Here is a 25698-nt window from a genome sequence, read left to right as displayed (position 1 = left end):
TGTTTGCCCCGCCCCCCGCCGGTGTCGGTCTTACACAGCTGGAGAAGTGAGGGCCGGTGGTTTGTCCATTTCTCGGTGTGCGCAGAAGGAAAGTCGGCGGCCAAAGTCCTAGCCTATATTCTTTCTCCAAACTCAAGTCACACAGGGATTTTGTCCAAGCAACCTTTGAAACTGGGACCCAAACCTTTTAATTCTGGAAAAAATAAAGGCTCATTTCCAAAGGACTCATACATGACAGATGTGTACACAAAGCTTTTTGAGTTTTATTTGTTCCTTGGGTTGGAGATTCATCTTAACATGCATGCATTTTAAAACAGTAACAGGGTCTCGAACTGTTCTGAGCAGACATTAGACAAGCACAAGGGGTTGAAAATTCCTATTTAAAAAAATGGAGGTCGCAGTGAGAAACCGAGAAGTCACGTCCGTATGACGGGTGCCAGTGTGTCCCACTACCCCACGAGGTGAATCTAAGCTTCATTCACATTTTTTGATGACAATGATCTGACCTGATGTCCGGGTGTGCCGAGCAGCTCGGGCCCCCCCCCCAAAGGCTGCTGGTTCACAACTCACAAAACAGCTCTGAGCAGGGGAGGGGGTCCCTGGAAGTTTCCTCCCCAGCCTCCCAAGGATCTCAGCACAACCCACTGGGGACAGCTGAGTCTCCTCTTCCCGTTAGAGGTGCTCGTCGTACGTGGCACGTCTCCGAGGGAAGGTGGGCCATGTCCCTGCCCCCTGCAGATGGCTGGTAGATTTGGGGGCAGTGGTCCAACTGGGTTTTCCCTGGGATTCCTGTGCTCAGGCTGGACCCTCCCACCGCCATTTCTGCCAGAAAGAAGTGAGGTCCCTAGACTTGGGGGAGCCACAGTTCTAAGGCCAGAGCTGTAAGTTCTAAAGTCAGAGCTGTTAAACACACAGTCCCTTCTGGCCCCCGACACTTGAGTAGCTCAAATGCCAGGGAGTGCCGAAATTTCTTCCCTCCCCACTTGAACTGGTAAGACAACTGGGGGGTGGGATTGGCTGCTGAGAAAAGTCCCGGGTCTTTGGTCCACCTCCCCAGGGCAGGTCCTGGCGGACGTTAGGGCAGGAGTCTGTAGTCCCCAGCCCTGAGCACGACCAGGGGACCTGTTTGAGGCCTAAAGCACAGGCAAGAGAAACGAGGAAGAGGGAGGGAGAGGAGAGGAAGAGCTGCCTGTGGTGGGAACTTAGGGGGGTGCCACTGAGACCAGCCACAGGGGCGACTCGCGGCACCTGCCCCAGACCAGTAACCCCTGAGCTAGGTAAGGAGAGGGGGAGCACCGGCTCAGTCCGCTCCCGGAACTGCTGGCTTCTGCCCGGGGCCCCCACACCGCAGGGCATGGGGAAGGAGCCCGCACTGGGGGGCACACTCCGTGGTTCATTCAAAGGAACAAGGGCCAGAGGCCTTCCTCTAGTGGTCTCAGTGGCGTTCTCGGAGAACCCTCGCTTGGGCTGCGAGGCCCGGGAGACTGGTTTCTCAGCCACAGGCTTCAGGACGGGAGAAGCTGCGACTGGCGAGGCGGTTGAGGCGGGGAAGGGCGAGGAATCTTGCACAGGCTTCCCCCTCCAGGCTTCACCCCGTCAGTCATGTCCTATTCTTACACCCTTGTTCTTGGGAGACCCCGAATTATTCTGGGATGCTGTGAGACTGTTGGAGCTTTTCTCCCCGGCTCCAGAGAGGGAGGCTGAGGCTAGTCCCTTGCCCTTGGACGCCTTCTACAACCCAGAGAGGGAACGGTGGGGCTCGGAGAAAGGAATGGGGGCAGACATGAGCTGGGGGGGTCAGTTCACTTTCTCCACATTCAGACCACAAACCAAATATACCTGCATCATTACAAAAAGAGAAAGAAAACTGGTATAAACCAAGATAAACAGCTTTTGAACATTCGAATGCCAAAGGAACTAGAGGGCTAAACCCAAGGTTTTGAAGATAGCACAGAGAAGGACCTTTTAAAAAAAAATCTAAAATCCATCCAACCACAGTTCAAATGTTTTGACCCAAACAATACTGTCAGAAAAACAAAAAGAACATTTGAAACAGAATGCTACTCTCAAAATGTAAACAATATACCAAAAAAAAAAAAAAAAACCCATAAAAACACAAAAACTCAATGTTAAAGAAGTTAGATACCTGGCAGCTCATCTTTAACTGATGGATTATGTGACACTTTTCATACACACGATGGCAACATGATCAGCGGACCAAATGCAGGAAGCCGGCGGGAGCCCAAGGCTCGGGCGGCGGCGGGAGCACAGCCCGCCAAGCTCGGAAGATGCTGGGCCTCTCGAGGGGCAGATCTAAATTTTCATTCTTGATTAGGAGGTGGGGAAATCAAGTCCAAACATTATTCCTACGTAATCCCTTCCTAAGTCAGATCGATTTTCTCCATGAGCCGCTTGGTTCCAAGTTCTTCCCCAAGTCACTTGGTGGTCTTGCCGCTGCGGTTCAGAGCTACCTGCGACCCCTTTCCGGAGCCAGGGCGGTCGTTTGACCTGTTTGCCTCTTCCAGAACGGCTCCAGCAGCCCCCGCGGGGTCCAAGAATGCTGCCTCCGTTCCTCTCTGACCTAAAAGCTGCGGGTAGGGCCCGGAGATGGTGCTGGTTCCTGCTTCAGAAGCTGAGCTCGGCCAGGCTTGGCGGGAGCCACAGGAAACCAATCCATTCATTCCAATGTTTCTACAAACTTCCTTCGCATCTGTGGGGTTATCTACAAGTTTTACCATATCTCATCCTAAATCCCCAGTTCCCGGTGAGGGGGTGAGAAGATGCAGGAATGAACCTCCCCCGACACAGGGCTGTGTCCTTCCTAGCCAGACCAGACTGCTCTGACGGTGTCACAGGAGGGCACGGGGCTCAGTTCCGAGAACTGGGTCGCTCAGCAGCTGGGCGGAGGCCCTGAAGAAAGCTGCAGGATGCCACTCCTGGGGAAGCCCGGGGGTGGCAGGTCTGCTAAAGGTCGAGACAGGGGCATCAAGGAAAACAGTCCCAAAGGCGGGGCCAGGTCGATCCCCGACATCAAGCCTCCAAGCTGCATTTCCTGGGTCCCCTCCTCAAGTGACTCTGAAGCAACCTCAGGCTTGGGTGCCACCCTCCAAGGTGGGGGGGGGGGCGCACACCCTGCTGGCCACGACCGTCCAGGGGACAGACCGCAGGCACAGGGCATCAGATCATCTGCACGGTGGCCCTGGCGCTTGAAGACATATCTCTGCAAGGAGCGCCCCAGGCGTGTGGAGATGGGCCCCAGCGAAAAGCTCCAGTACAAGGGCGGCCACCTGGGCCAAGGTCAGAGGAAGTAAATGGATGGAGGGCACAAGGCCTCATTTGACACCCCGCAGCGTCTGGGGGTCCTGCTATCCGTAAAGATGCTTCCTAGTTCCTCTTGACCCAGCGGGAGGCAGGCTTTATAGACAGGACGTGACAAGGCCAGGGGCCAGGGGCATGGGTGATGTCCAGGGGGTTCTGTGAGGACCAGCTGTCCGAGTGCCCAGCCGCGACCCCCACCCCCAACCAGCCCATGAGGATGAACTCACGCCCCTGGGAGATCTCTCCTCATCCAAGATGCCTGATGTTGATCTGGAGCGTTCCTTCGGGAGGAGAGCATTTACATGGAGGAATCCGGTAACATTTCACTTGGATCCGAGGCGAAAAGGTGGAGGAAGTTGTACACAGTACTCCATAAAATTAAAAAGTTAATCCAGACAAGACCCAGTGCAGCAGGGCTGACGTGTCTCACTTCCTCTCCTCTGGTGTCAGAGTGCTTGGACCCTCAGCCGGGTCCATGGGGGGCCTCTTTAAAGGGAGCTCAGAGCAGGGCAGGGATGGGGAGGGTGATGGGGTGATGACATACTTCATTATAAATAGCAAACCTGGAGCGATGAGATTGCAGAAACGAAACCCACATAAACCTACAAAGTCCTCTCTAGCCCCAAGGTATTGTAAAAAGTTACAAGGGAACAAAAAGGAAACCCCTTTTCAACCTGGGTCAAATGGGGGGCAAATCCAGGGTGAGCGGAAGGTGAGGTGCACCTTGTGAGTACGTGAGCACGCAGCACCTCCCCTCCCCCGCAGCTAGTCTCTCCATCCTGGGCTGCCGGCTCCTCACCAAAGCCCTCCCCTCTGCTCCCCACCCTCCCCACTCTGCTCCCCACCCTCCCATCCAGCCCAAATACACCCTCTCCCTTTTCCGACCCCGACCCCACATCCGGCTCTCTGGCTCTGGCTGAAGGTAGAAGGTAACTACGTCAGGATGTTGGACATGAACTCGTTGAAGCGTTTGGAGTACTGCTCAGGGTTCACAGTCGAGATCTCGGCCCCTGCCTGGAACACACACAGGCCAAGGCTCAGGTCAAGCTCCTGGCCCTAACGGGGTGGCTACTGGGAGGCTCCAGCTGGGAGGAGCCTGGGGATTCAGGAGCCTCCGGCTCGGCGCAGGAGAGCAAGGCTACCCCTCAGGCTGGCCAGGCCGCCTGGAGGAGCGGTTCCGTCTCAGAGTGGCTCTGGCCTCACTCCTCGGATTCCCAACCCCGAGCCTGCGCCCCCTGAAGGAGCAGCAAGGTGGTGGGGAGGCGGGAGAGAGACGCGGGATCTCTGGGCGGGCTCCCTGTGTGGAGACAGGAGCTTCAAGTCCAAGGGGAAGAGGGTTCTCTGGGGAGGAGCGTGGGCAGGTAAACCAAGCTGTCACCTGTGGTCACGCCCAGGGGCCCTGGGGAAAGGAGCCAGCAGAGCAGGGGGAAATCGCCGAGCAGGGAGAGCGGGGGGGGGCGGGGGCGTCTGGGAGCGGCAGGGAGGACTCACCCCGTGCTTCACCGTCTTGGCAGCATGGGCAGCTTTCTTCTTCGCGTCGTACGGCGTGAGGATATCGATGATGGCCATGAAATAGACCTCCTTCTTGGGGGCACCTGGGAGGGGCGCAGGGGAGGAGGAGGGCAGGAACCCTGCAGACCTGAGGCCCAGACCCACCCCTGGCATCATGGCCCTGAGGAAAGGAATGCTAATGGGCCCTTCTCAGAAGCCTCCAGAGCTCTTCTCTTGTTTGTGGACAGTCTTTCTCAGGGTTTAGAACCATGAACCGGGGCCGAGCCAAGCCTCCGGCTTCCAGGACAAGCAGAGAGGGGAAGGACAGCCTGACAGAGAAGGACCGCAGGGCCCCAGAAGCAGAGTTCCTGGCGGCAGATCGGGAGGAGAGCCCGCAGGCAGGAGAAGGCCAAAGTCAGCAGTGAATGAGGTGGGGGTCCAGACACCTAAACCATGGGCCTGAGGGGGTCGCACGGGGGCCAGGGGTGGGCAGGGCAGACATGGGCTCCTACTTACTTTCATGGCTTTTCATGGCATAGACGTCAACAGAGGGGTCGAACTCCCCGGGGCCAAAGAAGCGGGGGAAGCTGAGGAGGTTGCCCGGGCTGTCGGGAGGCGTGCCGTAGGAGCAGAGCAGGTTGCCCCCCAGCCCGTCGTTCTCGCACTCCTCGTCCTCGGCCCGCTCCTCCACCTCCATCTCCTCCTGCTCCGCCCGGTCCACGTCGTGGATGCCCACCAGCAGGCTGTAGTCCATGATCTTCAGCTGGGCCAGGAACTAGGGCAGGTGGGGAAGGAGAGATGGAGGAAGAGGTTACACGGGGCATCCCCGGGGGCATCTGGAAAGGGGAGAAAAGGCACTCCCTTTAAGGCCATTCTCCGATTCTCAAACACGGGCGAGAACAAGCCATCGAGGCTCTGCCTTCAGTGAGCTCAGTGTCCTGCGGGGAGGACAGCCATTCCCGAGGGCAGGGAGCCGTGGGAGCCCAGGGCGGCGGGGCGGGGGGCCTCCCTGGGGACAGCGGTTGAGGCAGCCTGCGGATGAGGAGCGGTCAGGCAGGCAGAAGCTGTGGGAGGAAAGGCAGAAGGAGCCCCGAGGGAAGAGGCCCATTCGGTCTGGGATCAAGAGAGGCTGCGGCGAGTCGGGGTGAGGAGCGGGACGCCGCCGTGCGCTGCGGCGCGTCCTTCGGGCCACACATCTCACCCATCAGGGGCCCGAGGTCTGTCAGTAGGCTGGGGCCAGGATTTTTTTAATTATGAAATACTATGAAATAGAACAGAACACGTGAGAGGTCGTTAGAGGAAGTAGGCGGCCGGTGGTTCCGGGGTGTGTGTGTGTGTGTGTGTGTGTGTGTCCACGTGCTGGGCTGCGAGCTAACACATACTTGTCACCGACGGCCGCGCCGCCCGGAACACCGCGTGACTCGGCTTCTGCAGTGGGCGGGATAAGAACGGGGAGACGAAGAGAAAGAAAAGGGACGAGCCCCTAAGACAGAGCCAAGCGCCACTCGAGCGTCTTCCCGGAGGTCCGACACGGCTGCGGCGCGGGGCTGGCACCTGCACGAGCGTCGCGCGCAGGACAGTGGCTCAGGTCTCCTGGGCTCGGACTCCGTGACTTGAAGGACGACAGGAAGGGGCTGACACAGACGGAGCCGGCCGGCTGGAACGCCAGCTCCGCGAACGCCGAGGCCGCAGTCGCCGGCGCAAACCCTGAGGGAAGCGGCCGCGCGGCACCTGCCGGGCTCTGCCGTGGTCACCGGGACACCGCCCGGCGCAGCGCCGTGACCACAGCGGCCCCACACACAGGCTCCTGGGCTTCTAAACGCACAAGAAGCCCTGATGACAGACGATCAGCAGCCTCTGCTCTAGAGAGAAAGGTGGGGGGCACCACACCAAGCACCTCTGGACGAGCCCTTCCCAAGGTCCAAGGGGAGGGGGCCGAGGTCCCAGAAGAGAGAATCCATGACCCACCCCCACTGCTATCCACCCGAGAACACTGAGAGAGCAACAGGCAAGTGAAAACAAACGAAATGTGCAAACTGCCTTAACTTCCTCTCAGGAGAGTAGGGAGAAAGGGAGGACAGGAAGGAGAAGGACTCTGGGCAAACTGAGGCAGAATGAAGGCACAGACGGAGCAGGCGGTGATGAAGGAAAAGCTTCCTAGGAAGGAAAGCCGTTCGTAAAACCCACGCACATAGCCACATTATTCACAGTGAATCGACCCAAGTGCAATGGTCAATTTTTGGTGCCCGGACATTTGGTCAGATATTATTCTGGGTGCATCTGTGAAGGTGTTTGTAGATGAGATTAACATGCGAATTAGCAAAATGAGTAAAGCAGACTGCTCTCCCTAATGTGGGTGGGCCTCATCCAATCAGTTGAAGGCTTGCACAGAACAAAAAGGGTGACCCTCCTGTGAGTAGAAGGGACTCCTCCTGCCCGAGTCCCTCTGAGCTGGAACATTAGTTTCTTTTCTTTTTTTTTTTAAGATTTTATTTATTTATTTGACAGAGAGAGAGACAGCGAGAGAGGGAACACAAGCAGGGGGAGTGGGAGAGGGAGAAGCAGGCTTCCTGCAGAGCAGGGAGCCCGATGCGGGGCTTGATCCCAGAACCCTGGGATCATGACCTGAGCCGAAGGCAGACGCTCAACGACTGGGCCACCCAGACACCCCGGAACATCAGTTTCTTCCTGCCTTCAGACATGGACTAAACATTGGCCCTTCCTAGGTCTTGAGCCCATTGGCCTCCAGACTGAAACTGTATCATCTGCTCTCCTGGGTCTCTCTAGCACGCCGACTGCAGCTCTTGGGAACATCAGCCTCCATAACTGTGGAGGCCAATTCCTTATACTAAACACCTGGCTGTCTGTCTAACTACTGACCCATCCATCCATCCATCCATCGGCACCATCTATTGGTTCTGTTTCTTTCTTTTTTTTTTTTTAAAGATCTTATTTATCTGTTCGACAGAGAGAGACAGCGAGAAAGGGAACACAAGCACTGGGAGCTGGAGAGGGAGAAGCAGACTCCCCATAGAGCAGGGAGCCCGATGCAGGGCTCAATCCCAGGACCCCGGGACCATGACCCGAGCCGAAGGCAGACACCCAATGACTGAGCCAGCCAGGAGCCCAGTGAATTCAATTTTTCTTAAGGTTAAAGAGGCTCCTGGGGCGCCTGGGTGGCTCAGTCATTAAGCGTCTGCCTTCGGCTCAGGTCATGATCCCAGGGTCCTGGGATCGAGCCCCGCATCGGGCTCCCTGCTCAGCGGGAAGCCTGCTTCTCCCTCTCCCACTCCCCCTGCTTGTGTTCCCTCTCTCACTGTGTCTCTCTCTGTCAAATAAATAAATAAAATCTTTAAAAAAAAAAAAAAGAGGCTCCTGCTCTGAGGACAAGAGGGGGCCCTCCTCAACCAAGGTGAAAATGAGGGTTAGTAAGTACCTCTACGTCCCGCTTCAGTTTTTCCAGGAAGTTCTTTTTACTCTCCTCTCCCACATGCAGCTTCTGCCCTTCATTGAGGAAGTCGTTGTCTTTGAATGTTGGCAAGTCCTTGGCCTGGGAGAGCAACAGCAGTGTTAGGCTGGGTGGCCCAATACATTCACCCCAAGAGGCGACGGCACAAAAAGGGGAAGGGTCCTTAGAGCACAGAGGGTCGACCTGTCAAATCACCAGGCTCAGCGCAGGAGGCTGCAGTCCCAGCCTCGGGAGGCAGGGATGGTGACTGTGAGGCTTACGTCAGCCAGGGAGGACAGACCAAAGCGTGTCTTCCTGCCGAGCCTGGACTACCTCGGGGCTCAGGCAGCCACGGCCCGACTGAGGCTGGCCCATGGACAGAAGTCGCCAACCCTGCAGGACTGTGGGCAGCCGGCAAGGCGGAGAGCGCGGCCGAGGCCAGGCGGGTGCTCAGTGACACAGCCCGACAGAGGCGTAAGTGGGAACCAGGTAGGGGCTGTGGCGGAGGAAGGGCCAGGCCGACCGACAGAAGGTGACTCCAAGCGGCCCAGGCCACAGTCCATCAGTCCGGGTCCCCGCATACCTTCTCCTTATCACTGGCTTCTCTGGCGACAGTAGAGCCCTGCAAGGATAGGAGCCGTCAGGGGAGGTCCAGCTGAGGCAGAGTCCGCTGAGCGAGAGAACATGCACCCGTCTCTGGGGAGAGGCAGCAGGTGCGCTGAGGGAGGCTGGTTAGAACCCTCGAGGGGCCAGGAGGCAGCAACTTGCTCACGCCCTCTGTCACGGACACTGACAGAGCTCTGGGTAGACACGAGGCTCGCGCTCAGCCAACAGGGCCGTACCAAGGCTCAGTCCCTGCCCTGAGGGGACTTGCCTCCCAAGAGGGGAGACAGGCTCTAACAAGCGGTGACATGATTAGCTAACCCGTTAATTACACCGGTGCCAGGTGGGACACGGGAGGAGGACACGCTGAGAGCAGGTGGCACAGGGGCAGCAGTCCAGGCCGGCTTCCTGCCGGAAGTGACACCCGAGCCGGGCAGGAAGTCACCGGGTGACGGAAGGCGGAGATGGACAAAAGAGCAGGGAGGGAAGAGGCCGGGCGGCCGAGAGAGGTGCTGGGGACCGGGCGGGAATGGAAAGGGCAGCACTGCGGCTGCAGCGGGGACAGACAGGGCTGAGGTGACGAGTCAGGAAGCCGGCTTCGAGAACAGCGGAGCACTGTGGCTCCCAGGCACAAGCGTGCTCCTTTCTGGGTCTAGAAATGTGTGTGTCCTGGACAGATGGCAGAGTGCGTGCATCAGACGGCCGCCCCGGAGCGCACATGCCCCCAACGGGAGCTGAAGAACACCGATGCTGACACAAATACAGCACATTAAGTAACCTCTCGTCCCTGTCACCTGGACTTCCAACAGCCTGTGACCCAGAGGAATTAGGCACGTCAACTCCAGAGTCCTGACTGTGAGGAAACCTACGCCCCGGGGGCTTCCCGTCGTGTGGGGCCTGAGGGAGGGCAGCCCCAGAACTGCGGGCCGCAGAGCCCTTTACCTTGAGGTCGTACTTGCGGTGGACAGTGAGCCGGTGGCTGAACACATTCCTGGTGACCACCATGTAGGTCTCGACGCCGTCCACGGTCAAGCGGTACATGCCCAGGAACTGCGGCAAAAGGGTGCTGCCGTGACACTCCACTATGAACTAGAGCCAAGGGAGGAAGGACGGGCGGCTGAGGAACGGATGAAGACGCCAGGACGGCCGGGGGAGCCCCCCCCCCCAGGCTCAAACGCTCCCGGGGAGTCGAGCCTCCAGGCCAGATGGTCCTGTGAAGTCATGGGGCTTCCTCGGACTTAGAGAGGCCATGGCCCACCCCCCACCCCCAGCCGGCCGGGCAGAGGGAGAGGCCGGGCGGGCCGGGCAGGGCCCCGTTGGTCTCGTGTTACTGGGCCGCCCCTGAAACTGCCGTCTGAAACAGAATCACTGAGGCAGGCCTGCGAGCGGGTCGTAGGGAAAAAGAGCGGCTCCCTCCTTGCCAGGAGTTCTTAGCCAGGCGGCACCCCAGGGGTTCCGCTAGCCCCAGAGACCAGAAGTCCCTTTCACCACTCCCGGTGCCCCAGAGAGAAGGCAGCGTTCCCTGAAGGCCCAGGCACTAGGCCCGGCGCTCGGACGCCGCTACCGCACTCCCTGCTTCCCTCCGGGACGGCGTCCCCAGGCCGCGGAGAGCCCGGACGGGAAAGGAAGCGACCCTGCCCAGACCACGGGACCTCTTCTGGAAGAAATGCGGCAGGTGCCAGAGGGGGCAACTTCCCGATCTGACAAGAAACAGCTGTTCCACGGGGACTGAGTGGGCAACAGGCCTTCATTTCTCCTTTTTCCCTTTTTGCAACGGGCATTTGAGCTCCGCACCCGGCCCCGGGGAAGGCCAAGTGCTCGGCTCTCGGGAGGCGGGGGCCGCTGCGACAGGACCCATCCCTCCCCAGGAAGCCGCCCAGGGGCTCTCTCCTCCCTCCGGCCACCCGTCCTCTACCGCCCAGGCTCGGGACTCACCATACCTGGTGGTATTTCTTTAAGATGTTGTGCATCTCGGCCACATCCTCACTTGACACGGTCTTGATGACAAAGCGCCGGTCGTAGGTGGTGAGGAAGCGCGTGCCACAGCGGCCCTGGCTGTCGCTGTTGATGGGGGCGCTGCGCGTCACTGAGTTCTGAGGGACCAACACAAAAGCAGGCTGGTCTTGGGAGAGGAACAAGGGCTCTGACCTTTACTTGGGCCAATCACGCTGGGACAGGCGGAACCTGACCCACCCCTGGTGTCACGGGAAGTTCACTTCTCTCCCGCAGGTCTTCCTGGAGAGTGACGAGAGTTGCTACTGACCACCTGCTCCTAATCCCTGACCGGAGGGGCAGCGGGCCAGCTGCACAACATTTCCTCTCCTTCTGACCCCTGAGAACTACCCTGTCCACGAAATCCCTGCCTCAGACATTAGGGCTGGGCCCTGACCTGATGCCCACAGGTAACCTGACCTTGGGTGAGCCATTTCACTTCTCCACTCCTGAATTTCCTGACCTGGAACACAAGGAGGCAGTCCAAGATGCTTTTCCCAGTTTCCTGGGGTGACAAAGACAAAGCCTAGGGAATATTCAAGAAGTCCAGCATAAAGCAGCAATGGACAATCATCTCTTTTCCCTGGACATACCCCGGTGCTGGAAAACCCTTCCCACAGCAGGCAGGGGTTCCTCGCCTCTCTGCCCAGCCCCTCTCCCCTCACCTCAAACTCCTGCTTGTCTGTGCAGAGCTATGAGGCAGTTCTGGGGAGCTTTTCTGGCTCTGCCACTGCTCCTCCTCGAGGCCCCATTCCCATTAGGATCAGAGAGCAGTAGAAGCCTCTAGAGGGGGTGGAGGGGGAGGTGTGAGTCAACCAAAGGGATGTGTTCACCAAGCAGACACCGGGAGAAGACCTTTGAAAGGCAAGGCAGAGAGGAGGCCCCAGCTGTCCCTGTTCCCAAGCAGACACATGTGGGGGTCTGCTCGCAGAAATGCCTCCTTTCCAAGCCCCTTCCTCGGCTGTTATCTAGGATTCGATGCTCTGCCCTCACCCAGTGCCTCCTCACGAGACCCTGGGGGAAGGACAGCGCACCACCTTCACGGGGAAGACTCAAGTCTGAAGTGGTGAGTGCTCTCTAAATTAAAAGGGCACCCCCAAAACAAGGTGCCCCCAATCCAGAAATGTTGAGTAGGCTCCACAGCGGAGGGCCTCATTCCCCCAGCCTGGTTCTCCTTCCGGGAAGACGAGCAGGCCCCACGCTCCCATCCCTGCCTCGTTTCCAGGCAGTGTGCTCTGACCCTCTACACGGTTAGTCCCCTCCCTGAACACCACACGTCGTGAGCACAATCACTTGCCCACAAGGTTATGAGAGAAAAAATGCAGACATGGAGAGGATGTGGTTAGAGCGCCGAGGGGAAGGGAAGGAGCCACAGCGGAAGGAAGGTGTCCGAGCAATCTGGGGCTGCAGCAGTGGCAAGTTTTTAGAAAACCTCCAGCTCCAATCAGATCCTGATTTAGCTCAGGGTTTGGTCCTAACAGAGGGGGCTGGAGGCACCTCCCAGTACCTCTCAGGCACAGCCGTTCTGGAGCCTTCCGTCCCTGGCATCTCCTCCTCCGGCATCCCTGCGCCCTCCTCCTGGGGATGGCATCTTTGCAGGCCGCCCTCCAGAGTGGACAGGAGAGGAGAGGGGCCTCACCCAGGTGCATCCTGCTCCTCAGGAACTACTCCATGAAAGGCTTACTAGGACCCGGCCTGGAGGGGTTACGGTATTTTAAAAGATTTGGACATCCATTTTAGATTTCACCAGGCTGTACGCTCCTTTTCCCCCCCAGACAAACGCAAGTCAGCTGTATTTCTTACTGCTAGCAAACTGAAGTGGAAAATTCTCCCACCGTCACCAGCAGGCTGTCTGCCAGGGGCAGAAGGTCCGCGGAAGGTGCTAGGTGGAGCAGTAAGAGAAACCACAGACTAGGAGTCAGACTGTGATGTCCCTGAGACTGGGCCACAGGCAGCATTACCAGCCCTGGGAGGGGGCAGTCGCCGGCCATGCCGGCCCCCTTCCCGCAGCAGGCTGGACCATGGAGGCGGCGGCGCGCATACATGCCAAGGTTACACTACCCTCCAAGTCTTCCTTTTCTACTCTGTCTTACCTGCTTTAAGAGGCCTCATCACCCGCTGGCAACAACTCGCTCTTTTAAGTCAAACTACGGAGGAGACGAGTTCTTGGGCCTAGACTGGGAATGTCAGACTGAGATGAAGCAGCTTCGGCAGCCCCTCTCCCTCCCAGGGAGAGGAGCCTGAGTCTGCCTGCGGCTTCAGAAGCACTTAGCACTTCTAGGGCCCCGAGCTCCAGGAGCCTGCTGGCACCCTGGGAGAGACCACCCGGCTGGAGCAGGACAGGACAGGAAGACAGAGCTCGAGAACGGGAGACCTTCCTCTCAATGTCTCCTGTGGCCTCCTAACCCCACTCCACTCCCTGACCCCTCCTACTCTGCAAAGACACCCCGTACCTGGTAATCCTGATCATCAATCCCAAACCTCTCCCGGAGATTCCGGAACACCATGGGGCAGTACTCCTTAAACTTGAAGCGGCTGGGGAGGTTCTCCCTAGGGCAAAGCAGAGAAATGTCTTCGTGAGCCCTTCCTTGCCCATCTGTCTAATTCTTCATCAGAACTTCCCTGGGTTTGGGCCACAGGTCACCGGGACCTGAACAATCTGCGGCGCTCAGAATGTAGGTTTCTAGGCCCCAGGAATTCTGGAGAGGAGTCTGGAGTATTTAACAAACACTCCTGGTGATGCTGAGCGTGTAAGAGTTTTAAAACTTTACATCGCCGTGTTCACCTTGTAAAAATGAGTCGAGCTGTATCTTTACGATTTGTGTACTTTTTCTGAGTGTATGTTCTCTTTTGACAAAATTTACACGAAAGGGGAAAGCCTCACGTGCCGAGAAGCGAGCCGGGGCGTCGGCCGCACTGCACAAGGGCTGTGCTTGCACACGGGAGTGACTGCGTGTGCATGGTTGGTGTGAGGCGGCCAGCAGGCTGACAGCTAAAAGGAGCGGCCTTTCTCAACCAAGGCACCCTCTCCTCTGAGGACGCTTCTACCAACACGTCCTGAAGATGGCCACATCCGGGAAGCCCTGGGCTTCCCCCGGGGATGGAGGACGAGGGTGCTTTGGATTGAAGAGGTCCTCCGTCAGCTGACCGGGATCCCATCTTTTCGGGAAGCCTTGTCTGTGGGCTGCTAGTACCAATCTCCACCCTCCCCACTCCCTGGTCGATAAGCCACAGACTCCCAGGAGGGGACAGAGTCGCCGTGAAGGGAGGCCATCTCCACATCCTCCATCTTTACAATGGTCCCCTTGCTTGGGAACTCCCTTTGAGAAATCCGTGCCCCTGACTACACTCCAGGATGACACACTTCGAGGAAATAAACAGCAGTGGCTTCTCCAGGGGCCGCCTCTGCCTCCTGTCCCCTTCTTCTAGTAAAAGGCACCACAGTCTAACAATCAGCACATCAACAGTTATTGAAAGGACAAAAGGAATAAAGAAAGATAAAAGAAGAGATTGGATGCTCTGCTTTAGGCCAAGATGTCAAGGTGGTGGAACTTTACCAGCCATGGACCCTGAAATAGGCAGTGGTGCGATGCCCCCTTCCAGAGCCCTGAGCCCTGGGACAGAGCCACCTCCTTGCCTGCCACAGGGCCAAGGGCTGCTTCTCCCTCCTTAGGGGGTGTGATATTGTGACATATTTGGTCTTTGTTCCTGTTTCAGGCACAGAGCAACTAAAACCCTTGGAATTTCTGAAATCATAAGAGCAATAAATATGTCTTTTTTTTTTATTCATAACAAGCCCCTTTCAACCACATCTGAGTTTATGTCAATAAGGTGACTTTTGGAAAGGGGGGGGCGCCTGGGTGGCTCAGTCGGTTAAGCATCCACCTCTTGATCTCAGCTCAGGTCTTGATCTCAGAGGTCGTAAGTCCAAGCCCCACGCTGGACTCCACACTGGGCATGGAGCCTACTTAAAAAAAAAAAAAAAGTGACTTTTGGAAAGCCTCAAAGGATGGGTTGCTGGTTGCCAGGGGAACCAACCAGGATGAGAGGGTTGGAACGTTCAGTCCCACTCCCCTGACCTGCAGGGAGGGGAGAGGGGCTGGAGATTGAACCCATCACCAATTGCCAATGATTCATCAATCATGCCTTTGCAATGAAGGTGGGACTCAGGAGCTTCCAGGCTGTTGAACAGGTGCAGGTGTGGGGAGGGTGGTGCACCCGGACAGGTCGTTCCTGAGTTGTATCCTTTATAATAAACCAGTAAGCAAGTAAATAAACTGTTTTCCCAAGTTCTGTGAGCCGCTCTAGCAAATTAACCAAACCCAAGGGGGAGGGTCGTGGGAATGTGGGACCCACAGCAGGCTGGTCACTAACACAGGTGACGACCTAGACTTGCGACTGGCACCTGAAGGCAGGGGGGCAGCTTCGTGGGACGGAACCTGCGGGGCCCGATGCTACGTCCAGGTAGACAGTGTCAGCTGCGTTGGCAGGACACCCCGCTGTCCCACAGAACTGCCCCACGTGTGGGAAACCCAGGGAAGTGCAATGTGGTAGCGGTGTGAGAGCAGAGCAGAAACACAGGAGTTTTTCTTCTACACGGTGGCTGCTTAGCTCTGAAGACAGATGGCTTCTAGAATAAAGTGTTGTTATTACATACTGTGGCTGAGAGAGGCCACTAAGGGATATTTTCAAACCAAGCTTCCCCTCCAGGCTAACAGTCTGGTAATGGTGGGGCGACAGAGCCCAGCTGGAGGAGGGGTGCCGGGGACCGTGGGGCCCCGGGATGCGAGCGCAGAAAGGAGGATGTGGGCAGCAAGCGCTTCCCGGGGCGGCCCACAGTGGGCTGAAAAAGCAAGGCCTCCCAAGGGCTTAGGGTAGGCCCCACCCTGCACCAGGTGAAACGGCTGCTTCAACCCTTCAGACACCAGCGTTAGTCCCAGAAGCCACACTGAACAAAAGTGGGAGCAATTACTTCGGGTGGCGCCCTTGGGCACCACGCTCAGCCTGTGGCTCACATGCCCGTCGGGAGAGAGAAGAGCTGCATCCCGGGCCAGGAACATGTCTGGCAGCTTCTCTGCTACCTAACCTGGCCCCAGATGAATCACCCTGAGCCGGGCCACATGCCCCGAGGGACCCTGGAGGTAGGCAGATAAAGGAGATGACAGAATGACACAAAGGGGAGAGGCACATAATGAATGCATTTTCCCGGCCAGTTTGTCAGCTGGGAGATCCAGGTGTCGCTGTCACACCCTGCCAGGTGCCAACCACTGCCATGCGCGAGTTTTCAGAAGCTCTCCGCCTTGAGGGAAAGGACTGCCCACAAAACCTGAGCCCACTCAGGAGGCCACTTACTTATTGAAGAGATGATTGTCCACCTTGATCTTGCTGTATGCTTTGAAGTCATCTGGCATTAGCATGACAGGCACAGGGACATTGCTCAGCTCATTGATCTGCAAAGCAAGGGGAAAGTAAGGTTCTCGGCCGGTAGGCCACCAGCCTCAGAGACACAAGACGCTACAACACGAATGCCACCATCTCACCAAAAAAAGCATGTCCGCGGATTCCCTCCTTGTCTTTCTGCTCTTCTCTTCCAAGAAGTTCCCAACCTCATCTCCACCTATTGAAATTCTCCCAACCTGATAAATTCCAGCTCAAAAAGCACCTACTCCATGAAGCTTTCCATGATTCTCTAGACCATAAATGTTCTCTCTCACTCTGGAATTTCTGAAGTAGTGTCTGTATCCATCCTTTGGCCATCACACAGCCTCCCTCACATTGTAGTTAATGCTTATCAACCTCACAAGCTTGCTAGACTATAAGTGAGGCAAGATCGTGGATCCTTGTAAGCAAAGGTCATCTAATTGATCTCTGGAGGCTCCACAGTGCTTGGCCCCATGATTTGCATATGGCAGGTACTATATAAATATTTGTCAAATGTAGCAATAAGTGGATCAATGAATAAACATCACACAACCTATGTGGGTCCTGAGGCCTTTAACATTTTCATACAAATTGTGGGTCACTCAAGATGTTGGGTTGGGGTAGGAAAAAAAGCTGGATGAGTTTGTGTGGGTGTATAACTCATCTCCAAAGTAAAGAATTAAATTTAAAGCAAGAAGAAGAGGTAGGCATCTGGCCACTGGCTCACTCTTCCCCTCCTGATTAAAACAGGGCCAGCTCCTCAAACCATGTCCTGCCTTAGGCTGAACTGGACGAGATGGGGTAGGGTGCCTTGCCCCCACTGCAAACAAACCTTCCCATTGGCTTTCGTCCCCCTTCAAGGAGCTGGAGGCTGACGGGGCTGGCTTCCCATTGGCACCAAGCTGAGAGCGAGCATCCTGCCCTTCCCTGTCCCCAGCTTAGCCAATTAGTGGTCTAATTAGCCACAGATGTCCTCTCCCTTCACAGTGGAGTATTTGACATTTGACCCTCAACCCAGTGGCCACTAATGCATTCAGGATTTACAGAGGAAACCCTAGGTTCTGCCTTAATGGATAGGGGGGAGGGGACGCACAGCCTTATGTCTCCCAGAGACTTTCCTTGCAAATCCTATTATCTCAATGAGGCCCATGTGGTAGTGAGGGAATAACCGAGACTCATTAGGAGCATAGATGGGGGGAAACAGCATTTAATTTGCTGCCCCTTTCATGCTCCAAACCTTTTTTATGTAGAAATGTCAGAGGGTGGAATAAGTTCGAGTTAATGCAGTATCTGGGCTGGGGAACCACACTTTTCCTAGAATTGGTGAACAAACTAATTTGCTCCCATGGAATGAAGGCAGATGCAGGCGCGTCTATGTCTGGGGAGGGGGGCGGCAGGGTGGCAGCAAAGTTGGCAGTGCGGCAGGGACTCAACAAACTGCTGGCAGAAACTGACGGGCATAGACACCAGAGCATATCCTGCATGAGTCCATTTATATGAAATCCTAGAACAGGAATCTATGGTGAGAGCAATCCAGTAAGAAGCTGCCTGGGTTGGCTGAGGGAAGTTGATTGTAAAGGGACACGAGAGGCATGATTCTGGGGTGACAAAGTGTTCTATGTATTGTTTGGGGTGATAATTACGTGACCAAATATACATTTGTTGAAACTCATCAAACTGGACACTGAAAATCCCCAGCACCCAGGTCTGTGATACCCCCCACTGGCTTACCAGCCACATGACAAAAGCCACACCAACTCCCATCCAGGGGGTGCTCACAGGGAACCTGATTGTGAAGTGCGTGCCTATGGAGGAAACCATTCCACTTCCTGGTCTTCCTGCCAACAGAAACAATTCATGGGAGCTGTCCCACTTCCTTTTTCCTGGCATGTATTGCTTGGCTCGGACAGTTGAAGAAGTTCAGACGTTCACGGCTCTTGTGTCATCCCACCTTGCCTAGTTCACACCTCCACACTAGAAAGAACACACCGCACTGGCTCAGAGAGCATGGTTTTATACCAGAATGTTCTAGGACGTACTACTCATTGATTCTGCGTTAGTCTAAAATCCAGATTTGGTGCGAAGACCAAGGCACCAAATGCTGGGATGACTAGGAAAGACTGAAGCCCTTGCCTGATAGGGTCAGCTATGCTGGGCCAGGGTGAATTTTTCTAACGGCAGCTATTCAAGAATGCGCTATTTGTTAATTCTCTGTAACTTCTGGTTCAGCGTACTTCGAATGGTTATAAGTTGGCAGGTTTTTAGTTCTCCCTTCATCTCTCTTCTTGACTACACAACCCAATAGCAGGAAATTTCTGAGAGAATCCATATATATGAACTCTGTAGGCTCACCCCTCATTTCCACTGGGCCCCATGCAGATGATTCACTGTAGGGATTAGCTGTACTAATTTTTTAGTTGTGCTAAATTTTATAGCCCCAGAGAGTTCTATTCAATTTCAATTGAACAAGCACTTACTAAGATATCCACTACATGCTGTACTTCATGTTAGGGAGGAGGGGGCGCACGAGCGGGAGGATGTGCACACTGTGCACACAAGAGGAAGAGGCTTATTCTCTTATCGGGGAGATGACACAAACCCATGACACAGAGAAACTCAAAGTCAAGTGGTATACACGTAGTGCGAACACAGGGACAGAGACATCAAGAACAGCAGAGGCTCGAAGGGTGAGGTTAATATGGTCACAAAGACTCCTGGCCCTCACACATCAGGCTAGAAACAGGGCACCTCGTGCCTCTCCTGGTATTGCCAAGAGCACTTGACACTGGAAGAATCTACAAGATCATGTTACACCCCCACTTAAGATGAACCTCAGGGTAAAGTTTTACCTCCTTAGCCTGGCATTGAAGGCCTTTCCTGACCTGGCTCAGGTGCTGCCAAACTCCTAATCAGTTTACTTCTACCCAGTGTATTGAGGGCCTTACTGTTATGCCAGGACAGTGCCAGAGCTGGGGATGCAAAAATGAGAAGACATGGGCTCTGTCCAGCTGGGAAAACAGACAGCAAAGAATACAATTTGATGAGTGCTATGGAGTTATAAATAAAGGGGAGGGGGAACAGATGAAGAAACTGGTGCTGCCTGGGGGTGGGAGTCAGAGAGCCGCTTGCCAGAGGAAGCTGAAGAGAAATAAATACATGTCAGAAAGGCCTAGGATCGGGGTGTGGTGGATCATTCATTAAGCGTCTGCCTTCGGCTCAGGTCATGATCCCAGGGTCCTGGGATCGAGTCCCGCATCGGGCTCCCTGCTCAGTGGGGAGCCTGCTTCTCCCCCTGCCTGCCGCTCCCCCTGCTTGTGCTCTCTCTCGCTCTGACAAACAAATAAGATCTTTAAATAAAAAAAGTTTTGAAGCATGAAAGGTCATGACTAAAGCAATGTTCTAGGAAGATGTGCCTGTCCTCGACTATCTAGCACAATCCTGGGCCGACCCCTCTTCCCTTCAGCACAAGTGCACTTGTGGAATGCATATTCATTCAAGTATCACACTAAATACAACATATTCGTTTGGGAAATCTGTTGTATCTCACGTCACGTAAATGGTTTTTGGATTAACCACATGATTAACTCCAGGAGCCATCAGCATAAATAATGAGGAGGCTACACAAGCTGAGTGAGAAATTTAGGAGCAGAGAATTCACTCTGTGCTGATCCTACTGGAGATGAAAATTCAGCCACTAGTTCTGGTCTGCTGAACTCTGATTCCAGAAGCCTCTATTTCCCTGTGTGACCTTCCTAGGAACCCAGGAGGCGTGGGCAGGGCGTGCAGGTTTCCTGACGTGTCCTGCGGTTCTGTGGGCGGCACAGCAGTCGATGGCCAGCACCGACAACCAGGTGGTACCTGCCGCCACCAGAAAACACGGTGGTGAAAAACCCCAAGACCGAGGAAGTCCAAGTAAGACCTCAGACTAGGGAGGAAGAGGGCAAGAACAGAGCCACAGGTGCCAACAAATTCACTCCTACGTTTATCCCTCCTTTTTCACACCATGGTTTTTCTTCTCTTCCTGTTCTCCGTGAGGTGGAAAGGCCTGGCCGAGGGCAAATTTATCCAAAGGCCCCACTAGACCAGGAATACTTACTAAAGAGTTGTAAAGTCACAGAGCAAGAGAAAAAGGCAGGTAAAAGAGGTTCTGGGTCTGCATTAAGCAAAGAAAATGCACGGACAGCATGGGGGTGGAGTGTGGGAGAGAATTGAGCAGACTTAAGAATGAATCTGTTCCTTACACCATACACAAAAATTAATTCAAAATGGATTACAGACCTAAATGTAAGAGCTAAAACTGTAAGAGTTTGGGGACACCTGGGTGGGTCAGTCAGTTAAGCATCTGCCTTTGGCTCAGGTCATGATCTCAGGGTCCTGGGATCGAGCCCCATGTCAGGCTCCCTGCCTTGCAGGGAGTGTGCTTCTCCCTTTCCCTCTGCCCCTCCCCGCCTCGTCCTCTCTCTCTCTCTCTCTCTCTCCATAAATAAATAAAATCTTAAAAAAAAAAAAACAACTATGACAGTTTTTCTTAGAATAAAAAATAGGAGTAAATGTTCATGACCTTGTGTGAGGCAAAGCCTTCTTAGAAATGACACCAAAAGTGCAAGCAAGCAAAGAAAATACATAAATTGTACTTTATCAAAATTAAAAACCTGAGCTTCAAAAGATACCATGAAGAAAGTGTAAATGATAATCCAAAGAATGGGAGAAAATACTTGCAAATCATATATCTGATAAGGGACTTGTACCTAAAATATATAAAGAACTCTTGGGCGGCTGGGTGGCTCAGATGGTTAAGCGTCTGCCTTGGGCTCAGGTCATGATCCCAGGGTCCTGGAATCGAGTCCTGCATCAGGCTCCCCACTCAGCGGGGAGCCTGCTTCTCCCTCTGCCTCTCTCTCTCTGTCTCTTATGAATAAATAAATAAAATCTTAAAAAAAAAAAAAAGAACTCTCATAATTCAAGGGGTACCTGGGTGGCTCAGTCTGTTAAGTGTCTGCCTTCAGCTCAGGTTATGTCTCAGGGTCCCGGGATCAAGCTCCCTGTCTCCCTGCTCAGCAAGGAGTCTGCTTCTCCCTCTCCTTCTCCCTCTCTTTCTCCCTGTGCCCTCCACCCCCCCATCTCATGCTCACACGCTCTCTCTCTCTCTCTCCCTCTCAAAAAAAAAGAACTCTTATAACTCAATAATGAAAAGACAACCCAATTAAAAATGGACAAAAATGTTTTTAAAAAATGGACAAAGATCTTAACAGACATTTCTCTGATGAAAATATATAAATGGCCCAGGTGCCTGGGTGGCTCAGTCAGTTGAGCATCTGCCTTCAGCTCAGGTCATGATCCCAGAGTGCTGGGATTGAGCCCCATGTCCGGCTCCCTATTCAGCAGGAAGCCTGCTTCTCCTTCTCCCTCTGCCCTTCCTCCTGCTTATGCTCTCGCTCTCTCTGTCAAATAAATAAATAAAATCTTAAAAAGAAGAAAATATATAAATAGCCAATAGGCACATGAAAAGATACTCAACACCATTAGCTATCAAGGAAACACAAATCATAATCACAATGACGTAACACTTCGCACCCACCACGGTGGCTATGATAAAAAAGACAGATAATTGCAAGTGTTGACAAGGATGTGGAAAAATTGGAACCCCCCCACACCCTGCTGGTGAAATGTACAATGGTGTAGTCACTCTGAAGAGCAGTCTAGCAGGTTCCTATGTGGTTAAATATAGTTACCGCCAACTGTTCCTAATCCTTGTGATCACCTGAGTGAGGCTTCACGCATACCTGGTTCCTAAAATGGCCAATAGGTCATCAAGCCAGGTCTGCCTCCTCTGGTCTCCACGCCCCTCTCCAAGGCAATCTTCTCTACCTCCAAACTGTATTTCATCCACTAAAATACTGGTGTTCTCTCTTTACTAGTTTTCCCCTGACAGATCTAAAGTCTTCTTCTTTTTTTTTTAAGTTTTATTTGTTTAGGGCACCTGGGTGGCTCAGTTGGTTAAGCGACTGCCTTCGGCTCAGGTCATGATCCTGGAGTCCCTGGATTGAGTCCCGCATCGGGCTCCCTGCTCGGCAGGGAGCCTGCTTCTCCCTCTGACCCTCCCCCCTCTCGTGTGCTCTCTCTCTCATTCTCTCTGTCTCAAATAAATAAATAAAATCTTTAAAAAAAAAAAAAAAAGTTTTATTTGTTTAAGTACGCTCTACACCCAACGTGGGACTCAAACTCACGACCCCGAGATCAAGAGTCACATGCTCCACCGACTGAGCCAGCCGGGTGCCCCAGATCCAAAGTCTTCTGTCTTTTTTCCCTGCAGTCTCTCTCCACAAAGTCCATGGGCTGCATCTCTTGTCCCCGAGAGGAGCTCCTGTGACAACACCAAGCTCAAAAACCTCTCTTTTTCCAACTGGAAGTAAATCAACCACCTCAGGAGAGAGTCACTGACTGCTGCTCTCCATAAAGGCATATCCACCCACCATCAGCCATAGACTATCATGCCCTAAATGCCTAAAGGGGTGAGAAACTAAAGATTCAAAGAAATGTGATCTCTGAAGCCTCACATCGCCAAAACTGGCACAAGTGGGCTTCTGAAGGAAGGCAACCTCCCAGAAAGGCTAGCAATCCACCAAGAACTATGTGGTCCTGACCCCCTAGAGAACTGCAAGATTTTATACCACTCTTCTTCTGGGGACATGCCTCCATTTCCCAGATGGGGGATCCTAAAGTACCAGACCTTACCGCAGGCCCCGATGAAGCAGGAACCCTTGGGGCCAACTGAGCCGCGCCGCTTGCCCTGTCCAGGGACTGCTGCCAATGCCTGTCCCCTGAGGCACCTGCTCATTACGCCCAGAACCCTGGGTCTTGCTTAACGTCAACGCCTTTCCAGCTAGCCCTCAAACTCTTCTTCAAGTTGGCAAAGAAAGAGGGTGACTGCCTAGTCCAAGAAAGTAAGACTCACAGATGCCTATCCATCTACCATGCATAGGCCCACATCTGGGCAGACTCACTGCCCGCCTACCAGAACACCCAACATCACACACACTCCCGGGAGCTGGCACGCACAGGTACACACACCTGAGCGTGCATTCAGGTTCTCTAACAAGACCATCATCCCCACTTATCCTGGCCCTTGGCTGAGAAACGGACTAAGGAACGGGAGGCACAGAAAGCGAGACCTGCCATTCGAGACCACCACTGAATAACACGGCCCGTGGTGCCCGACAATGAGCTGCATCTTCTGCTGTGGCCATGGGTGAGCTAATCCTCCAGCTGGGCCTCCATGTCTTTGTGTATAAAATAAGGGACCCAAGGTAGTTAGCAGCAATATTCCAAGTAGGAGCTCTAAGAACCTCCACCAATGCTCTATATAGACAGGATGCTTTCTAGTGAGAAGCAGGCTGTAGGACAAAATCAAGGATTGACTTCCAGGCAGGGACACAAGGTCCACATTTTGATGACCCAGTTTCCCTTGCAATGTTGTCAGATGACCCCTGAGGCAGCAGGAAGCAGGAGAAACAAAGTCTGCTGGACTACAGGCCCCAAGCAGCTTCCAGGGGTCTGGGCATTAAACCAGCACTACTCCCTACCCTGGCCAGGACCGTCACCTGAGGGAGGTTACTGAAAACAGTAACCTGCCCAAGACCAAAACACCAACAAAGACCTCACCATACTCATGCACTTTTCTGTATCAGATGTAAAGATCCAGAACCCTGGCTCAGACTATGGTTCATCAATCTCCAGCCAAAGGTTCCTCTACCAAAGCAAAGCAAAAAGTCTTGCTGGCCCCAGGCCCCGTTGTCATCATTTGATCTTGTGGGCAATTTCAAGTGCTCTGAAAAGTAAGGGTGCCTAAAGAACTGAAATGCACAGGAAACCCAAGCCAACAGTTTCATCTTCCTCATTCCAAACTTGTAGTTGGTGAAGTTGGGTGTTTCAGGTCCTTTTACTTCCTCTGCTCATTCCTGGTGTAGGGACTCACAGTGCAAATGGTCAGAAGGCAAGGAGCAAGTGGTTGGAAAAGAAAAAAGAAAGACCCTAAACAAACAGGGCACAACCAAAGTCCTCCAGCTCAAGCATGAATCCTGGGCTCCAACTTCCTGACAGGACAATCTCAAAGCACCCCAAGTGTCCAGGGGACTGCCCTCTCATCCTAACCACCCACCACTATCACACCCTTCATGATGGTACAACAGAAAGCCCAATAAAAGAGAAGTCAACGTCTTTGACATGAACACCATAGGAGAATGCAGGAAGACACATTATTTCTACTACGAATAGTCTTCCTTATAACCAGGCCTCACCTTCTCTCAAATGGTTACATTCTCTCTTCTCCCTAACCCAGGAAGACCCTGGTAAAGTGTCTGTGGTTCAAGGAAGCCTGTGCTTCTCCAGTTGATACATCTTGTTCAAGGAGAAAAAAAGGAAACCCAGGGAGAATTTCCATAGTCAGGGGTGAGGAGGTCTGGAGGATGGGAAACTTTAAGCAGTCGCACCAACCAAATAAACAGAAATAGAGGAATATTCAGGCAGGCCAATGGCACTTGCCCTGTCAACTGGACAGGGAGCTGGCAGCCGGTTGAAGGAACAAGGGGGGAAACACATGCAACAAACAGGGTGAGGGGATGAAAGCGATTCCGCTGCACCCAGGCCTTCCCCCTGCCCTCCAGGGACTGCCCGAAGCGAGCAAGCCAGACACTGGAAGCTGGAGGGGCTGGAGGGGAGGGAGGGGGCGACGGCATACCACCGTCGGAGACACCAGGCCTCGCGTGGCGCGCGGGGAGTGCACACCCGGCCGGGACTGCGTGCAAGGGTGGGGTGGGCGTGCAAGTGGCTTGGCGAGGGGCTGCGGGCGTCCCCGGCAGGGCCCGCGGGGCGAGGGCCGGGCCTGCGGGGGGGCGTGGGAGCGCACGGGGCGGCGCTCGGAGGGGCGCGCGCGGGGGAGCTGGTTACCGTGTGGTTCACCCCCCACATCAGGACGCTGAGGATCGGCTCGCTGGCCCGGAATAGCTTCACTTTCTGGCACACGAAATGCTTCTTCTTGGTCTTGGTCTTGCTGGCGCTGAGCGGCGCCACCGCCACCGCCGTGGTGCTGGTGCAGTTGGACGACATGCCCGGGGCGACGGCGGCGGCGGCGGCGGCGAAAGGGGGGGCGGCCGAGACGGCGCACAAGCCAGCGGCCCCAGGCCTCCCCGGGACCGATCCCCACCCCCGCTCCCTCACCGCGCCATGGTCGCGCCCGTCCCGTTACCTCCCCACCCCGCCCCGGTGGTTCCGTCCGCCCCACGCCCCGCCCCCCCACGCCCCGCCCCGCCCCGCCCCGCCCCGCTCCAGGGAGCCGGCCGGCTCGCTCCGCACCCCTCCGTCACTAAGCGCTCTTCTCCCCGCCTGGGTGGTAGCGCCCGTCCCGGGGAGGCAGCGGCTGCCCCGCA

At 54.8% G+C, this 25698-nt stretch overlaps 1 protein-coding gene across 2 annotated transcripts; it reads right to left on the bottom strand.

The window, feature by feature from the left end:
• Positions 1-241: 241 nt before the first annotated feature.
• Positions 242-25518, bottom strand: PIP4K2B (phosphatidylinositol-5-phosphate 4-kinase type 2 beta). Of its 2 annotated transcripts, XM_032428756.1 has the most exons (11): positions 25220-25283; positions 24571-24670; positions 16205-16302; positions 13306-13402; positions 10801-10953; positions 9803-9949; positions 8841-8879; positions 8246-8359; positions 5326-5584; positions 4810-4913; positions 242-4332 (listed from the first exon to the last, which is right to left on the bottom strand). In XM_032428756.1, the coding sequence occupies exons 3-11, from the start codon at positions 16267-16269 to the stop codon at positions 4252-4254; spliced, it is 1059 nt and encodes a 352-aa protein (XP_032284647.1). In that variant the 5' UTR covers positions 16270-16302; positions 24571-24670; positions 25220-25283; the 3' UTR covers positions 242-4251. The 2 variants fall into 2 exon arrangements, with proteins under 2 accessions (XP_032284647.1, XP_032284646.1); XM_032428755.1 differs by lacking the exon at positions 24571-24670 and having other exon boundaries at positions 25220-25518.
• Positions 25519-25698: the final 180 nt, after the last annotated feature.

Source organism: Phoca vitulina, unplaced genomic scaffold (assembly GCF_004348235.1).
Source record: "Phoca vitulina isolate PV1807 unplaced genomic scaffold, GSC_HSeal_1.0 scaffold40, whole genome shotgun sequence".
NCBI classification, from domain to species: Eukaryota; Metazoa; Chordata; class Mammalia; order Carnivora; family Phocidae; genus Phoca; species Phoca vitulina.
Note: the sequence above shows the minus strand (reverse complement) of the source record. Positions and strands in the feature narration are given on the sequence as shown.